The 15,176-nt window shown below is 38.0% G+C and overlaps 2 protein-coding genes across 7 annotated transcripts in view; both read left to right on the top strand.

Annotated features, from left to right (window-relative positions):
• The window catches only part of LOC105207374 (cordon-bleu protein-like 1), a 245,652-nt gene extending 242,273 nt beyond the window's left edge, over positions 1–3,379 (top strand). For all 5 annotated transcript variants that reach the window (XM_039445739.1, XM_039445736.1, XM_039445737.1 and 2 more), the window contains one exon: positions 2,719–3,379. In XM_039445739.1, coding sequence (XP_039301673.1) covers positions 2,719–3,266 — 548 coding nt within the window. In that variant the 3' untranslated portion in view covers positions 3,267–3,379. The remainder of the gene's footprint in view (positions 1–2,718) is intronic.
• An 8,554-nt stretch (positions 3,380–11,933) lies between these two features.
• LOC105197698 overlaps positions 11,934–15,176 on the top strand; it is a 119,201-nt gene continuing 115,958 nt past the window's right edge. For both annotated transcript variants that reach the window (XM_039445734.1, XM_039445733.1), the window contains exon 1: positions 11,934–12,054. In XM_039445734.1, coding sequence (XP_039301668.1) covers positions 12,012–12,054 — 43 coding nt within the window. In that variant the 5' untranslated portion in view covers positions 11,934–12,011. The remainder of the gene's footprint in view (positions 12,055–15,176) is intronic.

The following is a 15,176-nucleotide window of genomic DNA, read 5'->3' as shown; positions in this document are numbered from 1 at the left end:
AGGCTCGTCCGGGATCGAGACGGATTATCTTTTCGTTTACGTGCAAACGAACTTTGAGCCATGACTTTTGCACATATTCCACGGAGCCCACGGAAGGGTATGTGCACACGTTTCTCAACAATTTCTGGACGTACTTTGGGAGACGAAGAACATCCACGCGGCCTTCGGGTGATACTGTCGAGCGAACAACGGAAGATGTCGAATCGACGGTGGGTGATGAAACGACGGGCACTGCGGAGTTACTGCGTGTTGCTTTGGAGAAGCTCCGTAAGATGAAGGAGGACCGTCTCCGTTTTCAGTAGCGTGAGGAAGAGCATGTAAATGGTTACAACAAGCAGAACAAGACCAGTTCACCAATTTTGACTCCGATTTAATTGTTGAAAATAATATTGGATTTAAATTAACCCGTTGTGGTTACACTGGGTCTAGATGACCCAAGGCCATTTTTAAGTTGCTGTAGCTTCCAAAATACGATTTCTTCACATTATTTTACTCCTTCAACATTGATTTATGTCATTTCGTGATTTTCATTACAATTACAAACTTCAATCTTCAAAATAAATATACTTTTTGAAAAGCTCGATATAATACTATTTTTTCCTTAAAAGTATACTACTTCTGGAGTAGAACCCCGGTAATAACTTTGATTTTACTCAAAAATTAGAATTTTCAGGAATTTTTTAGTACAAAATGGCATATTTTTCAAAATTCTTTTTCCTCGTGTCGTTTCAATATTAAAAAATTTAATAAAGGATACATAAACGATTTGATTACGAAGAAGAAGTCTTAAACTTCATTTTTGTGAAGGATTTGAGTCGATTCATCAAAAGGAACGCAAATGGCAACTGTTTTTTTTTGCGTTGGGTCAACTGGACCCAGTGTAACCATTACGTTATTTTTTGGAGGTGTAACCACAACGGGTTAAAGCCGGATGTATATGATGGTGGTGCTCCGTTGCGCGAATTTCTCACGCAATTCCATTTACTCGCTCGTGTGAATAATTGGTCTGATTCAGTTAAAGTAGCGGTTTTGGCTTTATGTCTAAGAGAGAAGGCACGTTCGGTTTTGGATGAAATTTCAGATTCACTCGGTCGTAACAATATAATAATATAATGCAATAGTATAATACAATAGAGTTAAAGTAGTTTTATTTTACGTGTATCTGTGCCCATAACAGTTCACCCCTTCGAACTGTTTTTAGCCGCAACTTAAAATTTCTAAATTTATTTATTTAGCCCCTCTATATTTATATCAAGTTTTATTAAAATTGTAATTACAATAAGTAAATTGCAGGGATGGCAAGTAACGAGTTACCATAACGCCGTTACTCGTTACTTTTTTACAGATTGGCAATTTTCCACAATAGTAAGGCCAGAGTTGGAATAAATCACTTTTGACAATTAACTCGTTATCATTATGCATTACTCATTGAAAAATATTAACTTGTAATTTTCCTTGTTACGTAACAAGCCTAAGTAACATGTTGCTTTTTGCATTACTTTTCCTCGTTACGTAACGAATCAACTAACGAGTTACTTTTTTCAATGAATATTGCATAACGACAACAAGTGATTTATTAAAAGTGATTGTTCTCTAGCGTTATTATTACCATAATAAAAAGGTCTAACGTTATTACCAAATTGTTATTAAAAAAAAATAAAAGTAACGATAAAGTAATGATTTGCCATCCCTGGTAATTGTAAATGTGGAAATAAAGGGTGAATTTTTGAAAAAAAATTTTTTTTAGGTAATGAATAGTGTAATCAAATACAGATATCTTTGCTGTAAAACTTTGGTATAAAACATTTTTTGATATTTTTCTTAGTGTACGAGATATATTGAAAAAAGGCAAAAGTATCGTTATCTTTGAGAAGTGATTTTACCCTTTCATTTTTTAGCTGTAAATAAAAATTTCTAAATTTATGTATGCCAAGTTTGATTAAAATTGGAATTTTAATGTAATAAATAATCTGTAAATAATGCTCATAAAGAGTGAATTATTAAAAAAATTTTTTTTTGGAAAATGTATAGCGTACTTAAATTGCAATAGTTTCGCTGTAAAATTTTAGTATAAAACATTTTTTGGTATTTTGTTTGTTTACAAGATATATTGAAAAAAGACAAAAAACTCTTTACCTTTGAGGGGTGGTTTTATCATTTTTTTAGCTGCAACTGAAAATTGCTAAATTCATGTATTTACCTCATCTACATTTATGCCGAGTTTTATTAAAATCTGAATTTTTCATTGTACGAGATTTCCTTGTAAGTTAAATTGAAACGTACATATCTATTACTTAAACATTTTTTGAAATTAAATATATTTTTTTCAGCCTCTTACAATTCGTCTGTGACCTATTTCCTTTATTATTCTATTATTTAAAAAAACAAGCGTACTAGATTTTTTATTTAAAATATATTTTACAAAAATGTTCATAAAATCTTTTTTTGTAGCTTGTTTTATTAGTGTATAAGATCTATGAAAGATTATTATTTTGTGATTTTTTATAATTAAAAGTGTCTTTTACAATATTTAAAATCGTAATTTTTAAATTAAATGTATTATAGAACGTCTTTAAAATTTGGAAGCAATTAATTTTTATCTGAGAAAAAATTCTAAAAATTATAAATTTTTTCGACCTCCTAAAAGGTTTCCCCTTTAATATTAATTGGTCTTTGAAACGTATCCAAAGTCTAAACAATCTGTATTTACTATTTCAGTCAATCTGGAGGAGACGTTGGACCTGTCGCTGTCACTGCAGGATTATCACCTGCAAGAGGTGACTCTATATGCAAATCAGGCCAAAAGTCTAGGCCCAACGTTAAGTACGCAGGATATAATGGCGTTGCACAGGCAAGAGGAGCGACGGCGGCAACAGACCAAACAGAGTGTGTTTGGTTTTATATTTAAAAAATCCAAGCAGAGTTCTCTCAGCACAGACAGTCTCGGGGCGCGCAGTGTGTCGCCGGCCAGAAGCGATGAGACTGCGAGAAGCATAAGTCCCATTCAGCCGCCAGCTCGGCCACAAAGAAAGAGGAGGCCAGCCCCAAAACCACCTACTGACGCTGAGCAAACTGCCGTTCAAGATATGTTTGTAGACGATGGCAAGGATAAAATGACAATCATTAATCACAGCCGCAATAGCAGCGACAGTTCTGGCTATCACGAGGCATCCGTGCTCAGTGACAATCCAGATTCGGCTGCCAGACTTCCAGAAACTCTACCAAGGAGAAATAAGGCACCAAATCTATCTGATACATCTATCTGATACATCCAGAAAGCTAGTGCAGACCTTGCAGTCTAGTAAAAGTCTAGGCAATTTAGCGGCAACTGGTGAAACGCTCGGTCGAGGCATTAGCAGCACTTCCCTGTGCTCTACTGGTAAGGTTTAATTTTGTTTACGCGCAATTTATATAAATTTAAACACAATTTTATATAAGTGGGAATAGAATACATTAATATTAATAATATCTTTAATCTTAGAAAGAGTATGGTGCTGATTTGTACGAAAAAAATAGGTTTTATAGAAAAAAGATGGAAGTTGTAAGATACGTGTGGAATGGTAAGGTACTATGATATCTCGTATAATTCGTATTAAATTCTAGGAGAAATCGTGTAAATTATTACGTTATAGTCTACACATTTAGACAATGTAGAATATATTACTAGCCTTTAGTGTGCATTGCGTTTTTATAAAAGCTAAATTTCAGTATTGCAGGTAGCAGTAATTTTTACATATGTATACTTTTTACGTAATTTGGAAAAGTACGTTAAATATTAATTGTTTAAGTTTACTCTAGTTTACTCTAGTTTGAAAACCTTAAATGCTGTGGCTTTCAAATAATGCATTAAATGTATATAATGTGTGTATGAATTTAGCATATAAAGTCATATTGTGTAATGAGAAGAGTTGCGAAATGATCATGAGTTATTTGCATTACGAGCGTAAAACTGCTTTTGCAATTTAGCAACATAGACATAAGATAGACTCATCATTAGTTACATACATATTGTAACGATCTGACTTCCGCGCACGGGCGGTGTTATTTCGGTAGGCGAGGACGCGGGTAAGTCGCCAAGAGAACTAGACTTATTTTGATGGTGAACAAAATAACTTATTGTAGTTTATTCAGTACGGAAACAAATATACAAAGTAGCGTTTGCGGACGTGGCGCGCGGACGGACAAATGATGGTGATGCTCGGATGGACGTGACGTTAAGAGGATGCTAAAGTACCACGAATTACCGACATTTACAGTGCATTAAATATCTTTGGATTGGCTTTACAGAATCACAAAAACTGTTTTTAGAATTGAAATACGCGTAAAAAGAAAGGGTGCTCAGGTCAATTTTATAAGAAAATCGAACAAAAATTTAATAAATCATTAAAAATTCACTCGTATAGCCGTCACCTGAGGTTAACTTTACCTTAATACAGAAGTTGTGTAGCTCGTGCGTACAAAATGATAGTAGAGCACCCTTCAGAAAACATGCACGAATAACACTGACCTTGCAAAATTACGATTGAACGCCTAACAAAAAAGATACGCTAATGTGCTTTTACCACGCGCATATTTCGCTCAGCGAAGCTGAACTGTCATAAACAGAGCAATATGGAGCCCAACAGTAGTTGATAGGACTTTTCGCAGATGGCGAAATAATCAAAAAACAAAGACAGATCTATGCAATGGACAAAGAGCAATAGCCTGGTCTTGCTCGAAAAATAATCTACAGTGATCTGTAGGACCGACGTCGAGGAAGTTCTTCTGTTACTTTAGCATCCTCTTAAGCTTACTTCTACGCGCGGACGGACGAAACGGAAAAATAACGCGCGGACGGACGGAACAGAAAAGATCACGCTCAAACGGACGGACGCGATAACTGCGCGCAGACGGACGAAGAATCGCGTGCTATATACAAGCAGGTGATTCCGAGCCGAATTTCTCTGAACTCGGAATCCCTGTTTACAAGCCGGTGTGGCCTTGCCGAAGGCCGCGGCCACGGCCGCGGACGCGCGGGCCCGGCGTCAATGCAATTCACGCGCGCAGTACAGCTGCACTACGAATCGCGATCGCGACGCGCTGCGGTTAATACCGCGGTGTTGTTACGGCGGGGGCAACGACTTACTCCAAGATCGCTTGGTGGAGGCGCGGAACTTCACATCCCAGATCGTGGGCCGATGCCGACGGAGAGGAGATCGGATCGTGATTTCCCGACCCACCGAGATCTTTCGGTGGAGCCCAAGGCACTTGAACCCGTAGAGTCGGGTGCGGATTGGAAGCTCGTCGCCAAGACTGCTTGGCAGAACCTAAGGCGCTTGAGTTCGGTTCTGAGCAGACGAATCGATTCGGAAACGGCAGGATACAGAAAGGCAGACTTCTTGCGGACGGAACGGTTCGGAAAGAAGCAGTTAAAGAAGAAGCCCCGAGTGCCGAAACGACGACGCTTACGAGGTGTGTTAAAAAAATACTGGGAATTTTTGTTTTTTGAAAAAAATATTTATTTATTCGTCTACATTAATGTTGTCGCCTTCAAAATAGTCACCATTAGATATTATGCACTTATGTCAGCGCTTCTTCCAATCCCCGAAACACTTCTCAAACTCGATCTTTGGGATAGCCTTTAGCTCTTTCAGCGATGCGCTTTTTCGTCTCCACTGGGACGATTGAGCCTTAGTTTCGACGTCATATCCGTAAACCCATGTTTCGTCACCTGTTATAACACGTTTCAGTAATTGTGCATCGTCGTTGACTTCACTTAATGACTCCTGAGCAACTTCCATTCGCCGCTGTTTTTGTTCAAAATTCAACAACTTTGGAACAAATTTTGCTGCCACGCGTTTCATACCCAAAACATTCGAAAAAATGTCATGGCATGAGCCAATTGATATGCCAACATCATCAGCGACTTCTCTGATTGTGATTCGGCGATTGTTCATAACCATTTCTTTCACTTTTTCGACGTTTTCATCGGTTCTTGATGTGCTGGGGCGTCCTTGGCGTTCGTCATCTTCAACGTCTTCACGGCCATCTTGGAAACGATTATACCACTCGTAAACTCTTGTTTTACTCATAGCAGACTCACCATAGGCCTTTGTTAACATTTCACACACTTTGTTACACTTTATGTTATTTTTTACGCAAAATTTGATACAAATTCTTTGATCCATTTTTTTTCAGAAACGAAAATCGCCGAGCTCATAAAAACACGTGTAACCTTAGCGGCTGCCACAGACAAAGTAAACAATGTATACAGCTCAACATTTCAGCATACTTCAGGGGCATGTATACCAACATAAACAAAAAAAAATTTGACTGTCGGACTCTCCAAACCCGCGAAATTTAAAAATTCCCGTTACTTTTTGAACACACCTCGTATATAGCCGAATCTCGAGAGGTGAGACGGTACGGGAATACGGACGGTTCGGTAGTCGGAGGGGAAATTCCCGCCACTCGAGATCGGCAGCGACCGCCACTTTGGCCGCTTCTCGGGCGCGTGCGCGCGGTGACGTTTGTTACGCGCGGATGCGTTTACGTGCGCTACGCCGGTTTGAAGCAGATTATGCGACGCCTTGCGCCGGCGGTTTGGCTGTTCGGCAGTTGTTCGGCCGGACAGCTTGGAATGGTGGACGGTCCGAGGGAGACGCGGAAAGGCGGTTTGTTACAATACATATGAAATAGATGCAAAATCACAAGAAATGCTGTCCTTTTCTGTTCTTATCCGAGTGCGCATCATTGACAGAAATTCTCAGAAATACAAGATGCAGCCAATTTATATTTCTGTTAGTGATACGCGCGCAAAATAAGACAGAAAAGAACAGCTTTTCTTGCATTTTGCCTTTCTTACTGTTTTGTCAATTTCAACTTTTAGATAAGTGAAATGAGTAAATACTGAGTCTATCTCATGTTTATGCTTTATAACCTAATAGTAGACGTTACATAATGCTTACTATTAACAAAGAAATTATTTTAAAAAGTTATTTTGTGAGCCAAAAAGTGATAAAGAAACAAATTTTTTTCAAATACATTTATCAGAAATGTATCAAATTAATGTCATTATGAGCCGACACTGGATGTTTGTGTGATTTATAGTTATCACTTCCACAATCTAAATCGAAGTTGCATCTTACTGTGACATGGCTGTTATACCAGTGATCACAATTCACCTTGTGAGTTAATTGTGATATCATTATGATATTTTTTGCTATGAGAATTATGTCGATAATGGATAATAACAACAAAAGTATTAGTAGCAATAGAAATATTCAACAAGTTTAATCTAGAAACGAAAGCAAAAAGCATAACAATCATCAAACAAATTCCAAAATTATTTTGTCCTAAAAATTAATATAACGAAAGTACATTTAATAAGGCCGTCTAAAAGTTAAAAGAAATGAGTATGTCATAACGTTAAAAATAAAATGTAAAAATAGTGAATTTGGTGAGTTCGAAGACAGCCTGATCTGCAATCGCATTGTAGTCAGGATCAATAATGATAACATCGTCGAGGAAACGACTATTGACAGAAGAGAATTTAAATCTAAACAAAGCTATAAAAATTTGCCGAGCAGCAGAACAGATAAAAAAGCAACTCATTTTCACGTTATCAACGCCAGATGCAGTAAATGCAGTCAGCAAGGCACAGAAAAAATCAAAAACAGGAAATTCGAACCAAAGTGGTTGAGAAATTAATAGTTAACCCTTAAACACATATTGAAAAATCTCCTAGATTTTCAATCGCTTACTGTGTGAAGACGGAATGAAAAAAAAGATTCGGGCTAAGTGGAAAAAAAGTTTGAAGTATCTTCTATCGACTGCCACGATTAACCAACTTCATTGCTTAACTAAAATAAAATGGCACGAAAGTAAAGTTTTTTTGGGAAGGTCTCTTAGATCCACTTATGTGTTTAAGGGTTAAGATAAGACACGAAAAACACAATGTACTTATAAAGTATTGTCACGGATCAAATGTATTGTCAGTGCAGATTAATTTAATGTATTGTAAGCCAAGAGATGGCATGACGTTAGGTCAATAACAGCGGCGTCTCAGAGCACATCGAAGCTCTGTCGCTCTCTTTCTTTGGTCATCCATTGAAGCAGCAACACTTTGTAAGCATACCAGCAATGAAGCATTATAAAATCAAAGGTATTTTGTTAGAATACCCCGCAGTACTAATGAAATTCTTAATTGTAAGTGAAAACATGCAACCAATTTTGTACAAAGATATATGCATAATACTTTGACTGATTAAATATCTTGATTCAATTCAACACGAAAAACACCAAATATTTGAAAGCATGAAGAGTCTCAAAAATTTTCAATACGACATTAATCTGATTGATAATCCTAAACTAACAATATGCCCACCAAAAAGAATACCACATATTATAAAGAACGACATTAAAAAAGAATTGGATAACATGCTAAAATTAGATATAATTGAAACGATTACCAAACCAACTGAGTGGGTTTCGCCAATGGTCGTGGTTAAACAGAAAAACAAAATCCGAATTTGCATAGACCCGTCGATACTAAATAAAAATATGCAAAGAAGACATTACCTACTTAAAAATTTAGACGAAATTGCTGACAAATTACACGGACCTAAGGTTTACTTTATTGGATTGTACAAAAGGATTCTGGCAGATTCAGGTCACACCACGCACAGCCAAATATTTAATGTTTGCAATTCTATGGGGTTTACAGTTACAAGAGAATGCCATTCGGATTAACCTCGGCACCGGAAGTGTTCCAACAAGTGATGTCTATCTTACTAGAGATATGGAAGGAGTGAAATGCTTAATGGATAACATTTTATTGTTTGCTGCAACGCTGACAAAACTACAAAAAATCACAAAAAATGTAAATATAAAACTAAAAAATGCTGCGTTGAAATTAAATAGACAAAAATGTATATTTCAAGAGCAACAAGTCAAGTTTCTACGAAGAATTTTGCAGGTTAAATTTGACAAGCAATAGCAATTTAAACAAAGATTTTTCAGCTCGGAATTTCCAAGATCCCACGAATTAGCTGAACGATACGTGCAAAAAGCTAAAGAACTATTAAGAAAATGCTCTGAAGAAGGTGTGCGAACATTTAGCTAGCATTATTACATCACCGAAACACGCCTAGAGATGGTTTAGATTTATCATTTTAACATTTGATAAATCGTCACACAAGAACATTAATACAAATCAACGAGAAACTGCTTTATCCAAAGGTAATATTAAACGTGCATCTAAACTAAAAATCATTTGAGCAGAAAAGAAGAAATACGCGGATGCACATAAAAATAAGATATCAGATTTTAAAGAAAAAAAAACAAGTACTATATCAACCGCAGTAATAGAATAAACACTTGAACCACAGTCCTACATTATCAAAACAGATGACGACAAACAATTAAGAAGAAATAGCTGGTTTTACAAACCTGTAAAAAAAGAAACCTACGAGGTGTGATCAAAAAGTAAGGTGACTTTTTGAATTTCGCGCGCTCTGTACACTCTAATTTCAAAATTTTTTTTTTGTGTTGGTACACTCGTCACGATCATATGTTCACAGTTTTGACTATATAGCATGTGTTGTTTTTATGTGAGAGGCATAAAGGTTAGACTCGTGTTTGTGTGTTCGGCGATTTTTTGCTGTTGAAAATAATGGAGCAGAGAGTTTGTATTAATTTTTGTGTAAAAAATGGTATTAAGTGTTCAAAAACTCTTGAAATGTTGACAGTGGCGTACGGTGAGTCAACTTTGAGCAAAAAAAATGTTTATAAATGGTATAAGTTATTCCAAGAGGGCCGAGAAAATGTTAACGATGAACCTCGCTCTGAACGCCCCAGCACGTCAAAAACCGACGAAAATGTTCAGAAAGTGAAAGAAATTGTGTTGAAAAATTGTCGAATTACGATTAGAGAAATAGCTGATGATCTTAACATATCGTTTGGCTCATGCCAATCAATTTTAACGGATGTTTTGGGTATGACACGTGTGTCAGCGAAATTCGTTCCAAAACTGCTTAATTTTGATCAGAAGCAGCGTCGCATGAACATCGCTCAAGACATGTTGAACGACGTCAATGATGATCCTGATCTGCTCAAAAGGATTATAACTGGTGATGAAACATGGGTATATGGTTATGACGTCGAAACCAAAGCCCAATCATCCCAGTGGAAGAGCCCAGGAGAGCCAAGACCGAAAAAGGCACGCGAAGTTCGTTCGAATGTGAAGGTTTTGCTCACAGTTTTCTTTGATTACCATGGCGTTGTGCATCAAGAATTCCTACCACAAGGTCGTACGGTAAACAAGGAGTATTACCTTGAGGTTATGCGGCGGTAGCGTGAATCAATAAGAAAAAAACGTCCGGAAGTGTGGAAAGAAAATTCATGGATTCTGCACCATGATGATGCACCTGCGCACACGTCGTTACTAGTGAGTACTTTTTTGGCCAAAAACAATACTATCATCATGCCTCAGCCACCGTATTCACCAGACTTGGCCCCCTGCGACTTTTTCCTCTTCCCAAAATTGAAAAGGCCTATGAAAGGACGAAGATTTGCGATGATTGAGGAGATTAAGGCTGCATCGCTGGAGGAGCTCAAGGCAATACCCAAAAGTGCATTTCAGAAATGTTTTGACGACTGGAAAAAGTGCTGGCATAAATGCATTGTATCAGAAGGGGATTATTTTGAAGGGGATAACATAATTTTGGATGAAAAAATGAATATTTTTTTATAAAAATGAAAAGTCACCTTACTTTTTGATCACACCTCGTATAAAGAGAGTTATTTAAAGGAGACTGGAAGAGAAGAAGAGAACAAGACAAGGACTCGACTGCACTGATAGATGCAGAAAAAAAGAACACAGGAAACGACACACAATTTAAGAACCAACCAGAAAATCAAAAGGATTCTTTAAAACAAAACCAATTGGAAAATTTATAATCAACGCCGGTACTCAAGTCTCATTATGAAAGAACTATCAGTCTAAAAAAACTTTTTGATTATTAATATTATTTAAATTCTAAACGAATGGGGATGACGGATGGCAATCCTGATTAAGCAGTGATATTTTACTTTCTTATTGCTACATTAACGTTCACTTCAACACTACTAGATGTCGCACAGTGGAGTTAGCATCAGAGTCAATCGTCCATACAGCACAGAGTAATTGCAGGAATATTGCAGAATGATTTCATTGAAACATTGTAATATTGCATATTAATTGTGAAACATTTCTGCAACATTGCCGGAAGATTGTAGCAACATTAAGATGTCAGCTTTTTGAAATATTGCATTGAAACATTCCAACGTTATAAATTTTTCTAAAATATTCACATAAATATTATTACACCACATAATTTCAATGAACAAAACAATATTTTTGTAATATTTTAAAAAACATTTTTTGCAAAAAAAACTCGGAAATTTTTTTTTGGAAGCTTCCAAGCGGTTACCCATCCAAGTCGCGACACCGGTGAACGTTGTTTAACCTCCGTGATCACTGCGAACCAATCCCTTATGATGACCTGTGAACACTTTATGCTGATATGTGTATATTGATAGATCAGATCAATATACGTTATTGAAAAAATGAAATATGTATAATTAAAGCACAGTATTTATATAAACAAATATAAAATTATATTTTTTTTTACTAATTTTGCAAATGCAGAATAGCATCTGGAATAACTTTTCTGTTATTTGTTTAAATAACAATGCAATTAAAAAATATATATCAATATAATACAATAATTAAATTTAATATGAAAAAATTTTTATTAAAAAAACAATTAAAAAATATTGTTTGTTCATTGGGATGTAGATCGAGGTTTCTTCATATATGGACCTATTTTGTCTATTAATATGAATATTTATGTTTCTCAACAATACTATAATGCACACAGCACCACGGAACCGCATGCTTTTTTCTAGACGTCTTAGAGTCAACATTTGAAGGATGTCTGCAGACATCTATACAAAGACGATTTGCAGTCAACTCTCGAAGCCTGACTTGGATGAGTCAACTTACAGTCAATATATGGACGATTGTACTGTTAGGTAATGTAGAGATTCAGCGGAAAATTTAATAACGTCGCCCGACCTTAGTTTGCTAAATGCGGATGAATAATTATGGATGAGTTAAATTAATATATTATTATACGCGAATGACTCTTTATTGCCATTACTTTATTAAAAAATTATGATATTGCGATGTTTCTGGAATATTACTGCCATATGCCATGAGATGTTGCAGGCCTATTGTTAATTTATGTTTCTGCAATGTCTCCATAATATTGCATTTCAACAATCTGCAACATTGCAACATTGCTGAAATATTGCTGCAATTTTCTGTGCTGTATGGGTCTCTTCTGAATATAAAAAATTATCAGTATTGTATTCAGATTGCTCAATAAAAACGTTAAACCAACAACATTGCACCCTGGTTTGATCTCTAAAGTGTTATTTTTTATAACAATAAATTCTTTAGTTTTTTCCAGAATTGGGAAAAAAGGTGGAGGTTAAATTATTAAGTTGTTCGTCCATTATTGCTGTTAAATTTAATATGTTACATCGCAGATTTCGGGTGTATGTAATGGATTGTATTTTAAAAACTGACAAAATATGTAATGTACCGTTTTTCTTCGCGCGAATCAGCTCGCCGGAGAAAAAAGGTTCAAAAGGGGAAGAGAGGAAAGAAATCGCGGGCTTGCAAATAAACACGGCGGTGTACGCTATACGACAAAGATGCATTTATTTTCGTTAGATGCGGAACAGAGAAGATTACAACTACGATGTGCGCGCGGACGGACAAATTCAAAACGCGACTATATACACGGTTTTGTGTTCAGATGTCCACGAGGCGTCGCTAGGTATCGGGACGCTCTTACGCGGGTTTTCGTAAAGCGAGGGGCGGAGCTCGCGTTGCGATGTTTGGCGGTACGCGAATCGGCAGGACGGCCGAACGGCCGCGTGCGTGCAAGGAGCGATGGCGGTCGGGAAACCGCGGAACGCGTCGAGTACCTCGACCGAAACCCCGAAACGGTGATTCCATTGTCTTGCGTTCTGCGGGGGAGCGGAGATGCCCATCGCTTGGGAGCTGGCCGAGAGCCTTTCTCTCGCCAAGAACCTTGACGAGAAGTGGGTGCTTGAGCTAGCGAGGATGCGAGAGAGAAAGGAACGGGAGGGAAAGGCGAAGTACCTTCGCCGTGGCCAAGAATCTTCGACCACTTTATTTTCCGATATGTCAGGCGCAGCGGATCAGGTGGTGATGCTAGCTGACGGAAAAAGGCGCCTTTATCGGAGCACGCGGCCCTATTTATACCCGGCGACTCCGTTTGCCTCTGTCATTTTCGGCGCTTGACGGCGGAGTCGCCGGAGTGGAACAAACGTGCGTGCGCATGCGCGCCGACTTGGCGCATGCGATGGCTCGACACGGTTTTGCCGCGCGTAGCCTGTGATGCTCTTTACAATTGGGTGCCCGAGGTACCCCTGGTTATAGCCCGGCGGCTCTTTTCCGGTTGTTGATGACCGGGGACGATGCATATTCTTTTGGGGGGGGGGGGGGGTGCATCGTTACAAATATTTGGCGCGTAGTTTGCATGAGTTGAAGATTGTAATAATAAAATTGTTATATACAAACAAACATCCAATGTCGGCTCATGTTGGCATTATTTCTGCTTTAATCCTTTCTAATTTCTTTCAATTTATTTCAAGTATATTTATGTTATGCTGCTGGACATAATGGAAATAATTTTTCGGGATTTGTGTCGTCCAAAGAGTTAGGATTCAAGAAGGTACGCTAGGGACCAGGATAAATTAACACAGCACGCACTTAAAATTAATAAGATTTATGTTTTACTTGATTTATTAAAATTAACTAGGCGTTCGTACAAAACACGTCTTGTTTTGATTATGTGTTCATTGATTCACTTTTTATAAATATTCGTGATAAGAGTAGTAGGTCTATGAGAGTTCTAACTACTGGGCAACGTGGGGAGGTGAGGTGCGCGGGGAAAATGTGGGTGCGGGGTAATGACGTCACCCCCGGGACTTATCTGTTTACATAAACAGAGATAACCGTTATCTGTTTATATAAATAGTAATAACCGTTATTTGTTTATGTAAATAGATAGCCGTGGGGGTGGTTGGGGGAACCCTCGGTGCGTCGTAGTTAGAACTCTCATAATATATATATTTATAATTCGCGTCGCGGGCCTGACGTCACCCGCGGGCCTAAAATTCGTGGCGCGCGGGCCTGACGTGGCGTTCGCGGAACTGTTCGCCGCCGCGCGAAGAATTTCACAAAGAAATAAATTTGCTCACTCCCCTCGTCCTCACCTGTAAAAGTGGTGGTGCCCGAAGGGGATTACCCGGGGAAGCTGCCCGGATCGTGGGAACGAACTCCTTGAAGAAGACGTTCATCCACGTGTCCCACGTCATTTTTTCTGACTCACAATGTTTACTAATCGAGAGCTACGACTGAGGAACAAAGGGCTGTGCGAGAGCATCCTCTGTCGCACCGCGTTTTTACAATTAATCGCATATATATAGAATGACGAGTATCTTTTATACGTTCCCCGATATGTGGGGGGGGGGAGAGGGTAGATTTTCATGAAACGATGATTCAAGGGATCGACCGCCGCTGCATGACGCAAGTTTAGACAAAGAAGTCGCGGATAGATAGGCAAAATATCGATGCAAATATGATCTGTTATCAAATACACGATCCCTCAATATGTGGGGGAGGGGGGGGGTAGATTTCTTGGCAAAAACGATTCAAGACTGGTATCGACCGCTGCTGCATGACGCAAGCTTAGACAAAAAAGTCGCAAACGTTGGTGTGAACATCCCCCGATATATGGGATAGATTTTCATAAAACGATGATTCAAAAACAGGCACCGACAGATTGCAATAAACAAATCGCGAGGCAATGACGATGCTTCCCCCAGTTGAATAAAGGGATAAAGGAGTTGCAGATGAAATATATAGTATAATAAGTCAATTAGCGCTCAGACCTCAGTAGATGTCTCGGAAGCATACCGAATCGGTCGCAATATGCAGTGGTAAAAATGGCTGAGCGTATCGAAGACGTTGAGTTCGAAAATGTTGAGAACATAGACAATAATATGGACATTGATAATGATTTGTTCGAAAATATGCGAATGAATTTTGAGAATTT

Source organism: Solenopsis invicta, chromosome 2 (assembly GCF_016802725.1).
Source record: "Solenopsis invicta isolate M01_SB chromosome 2, UNIL_Sinv_3.0, whole genome shotgun sequence".
In the NCBI taxonomy this organism is placed as follows: domain Eukaryota; kingdom Metazoa; phylum Arthropoda; class Insecta; order Hymenoptera; family Formicidae; genus Solenopsis; species Solenopsis invicta.
Note: the sequence above shows the minus strand (reverse complement) of the source record. Positions and strands in the feature narration are given on the sequence as shown.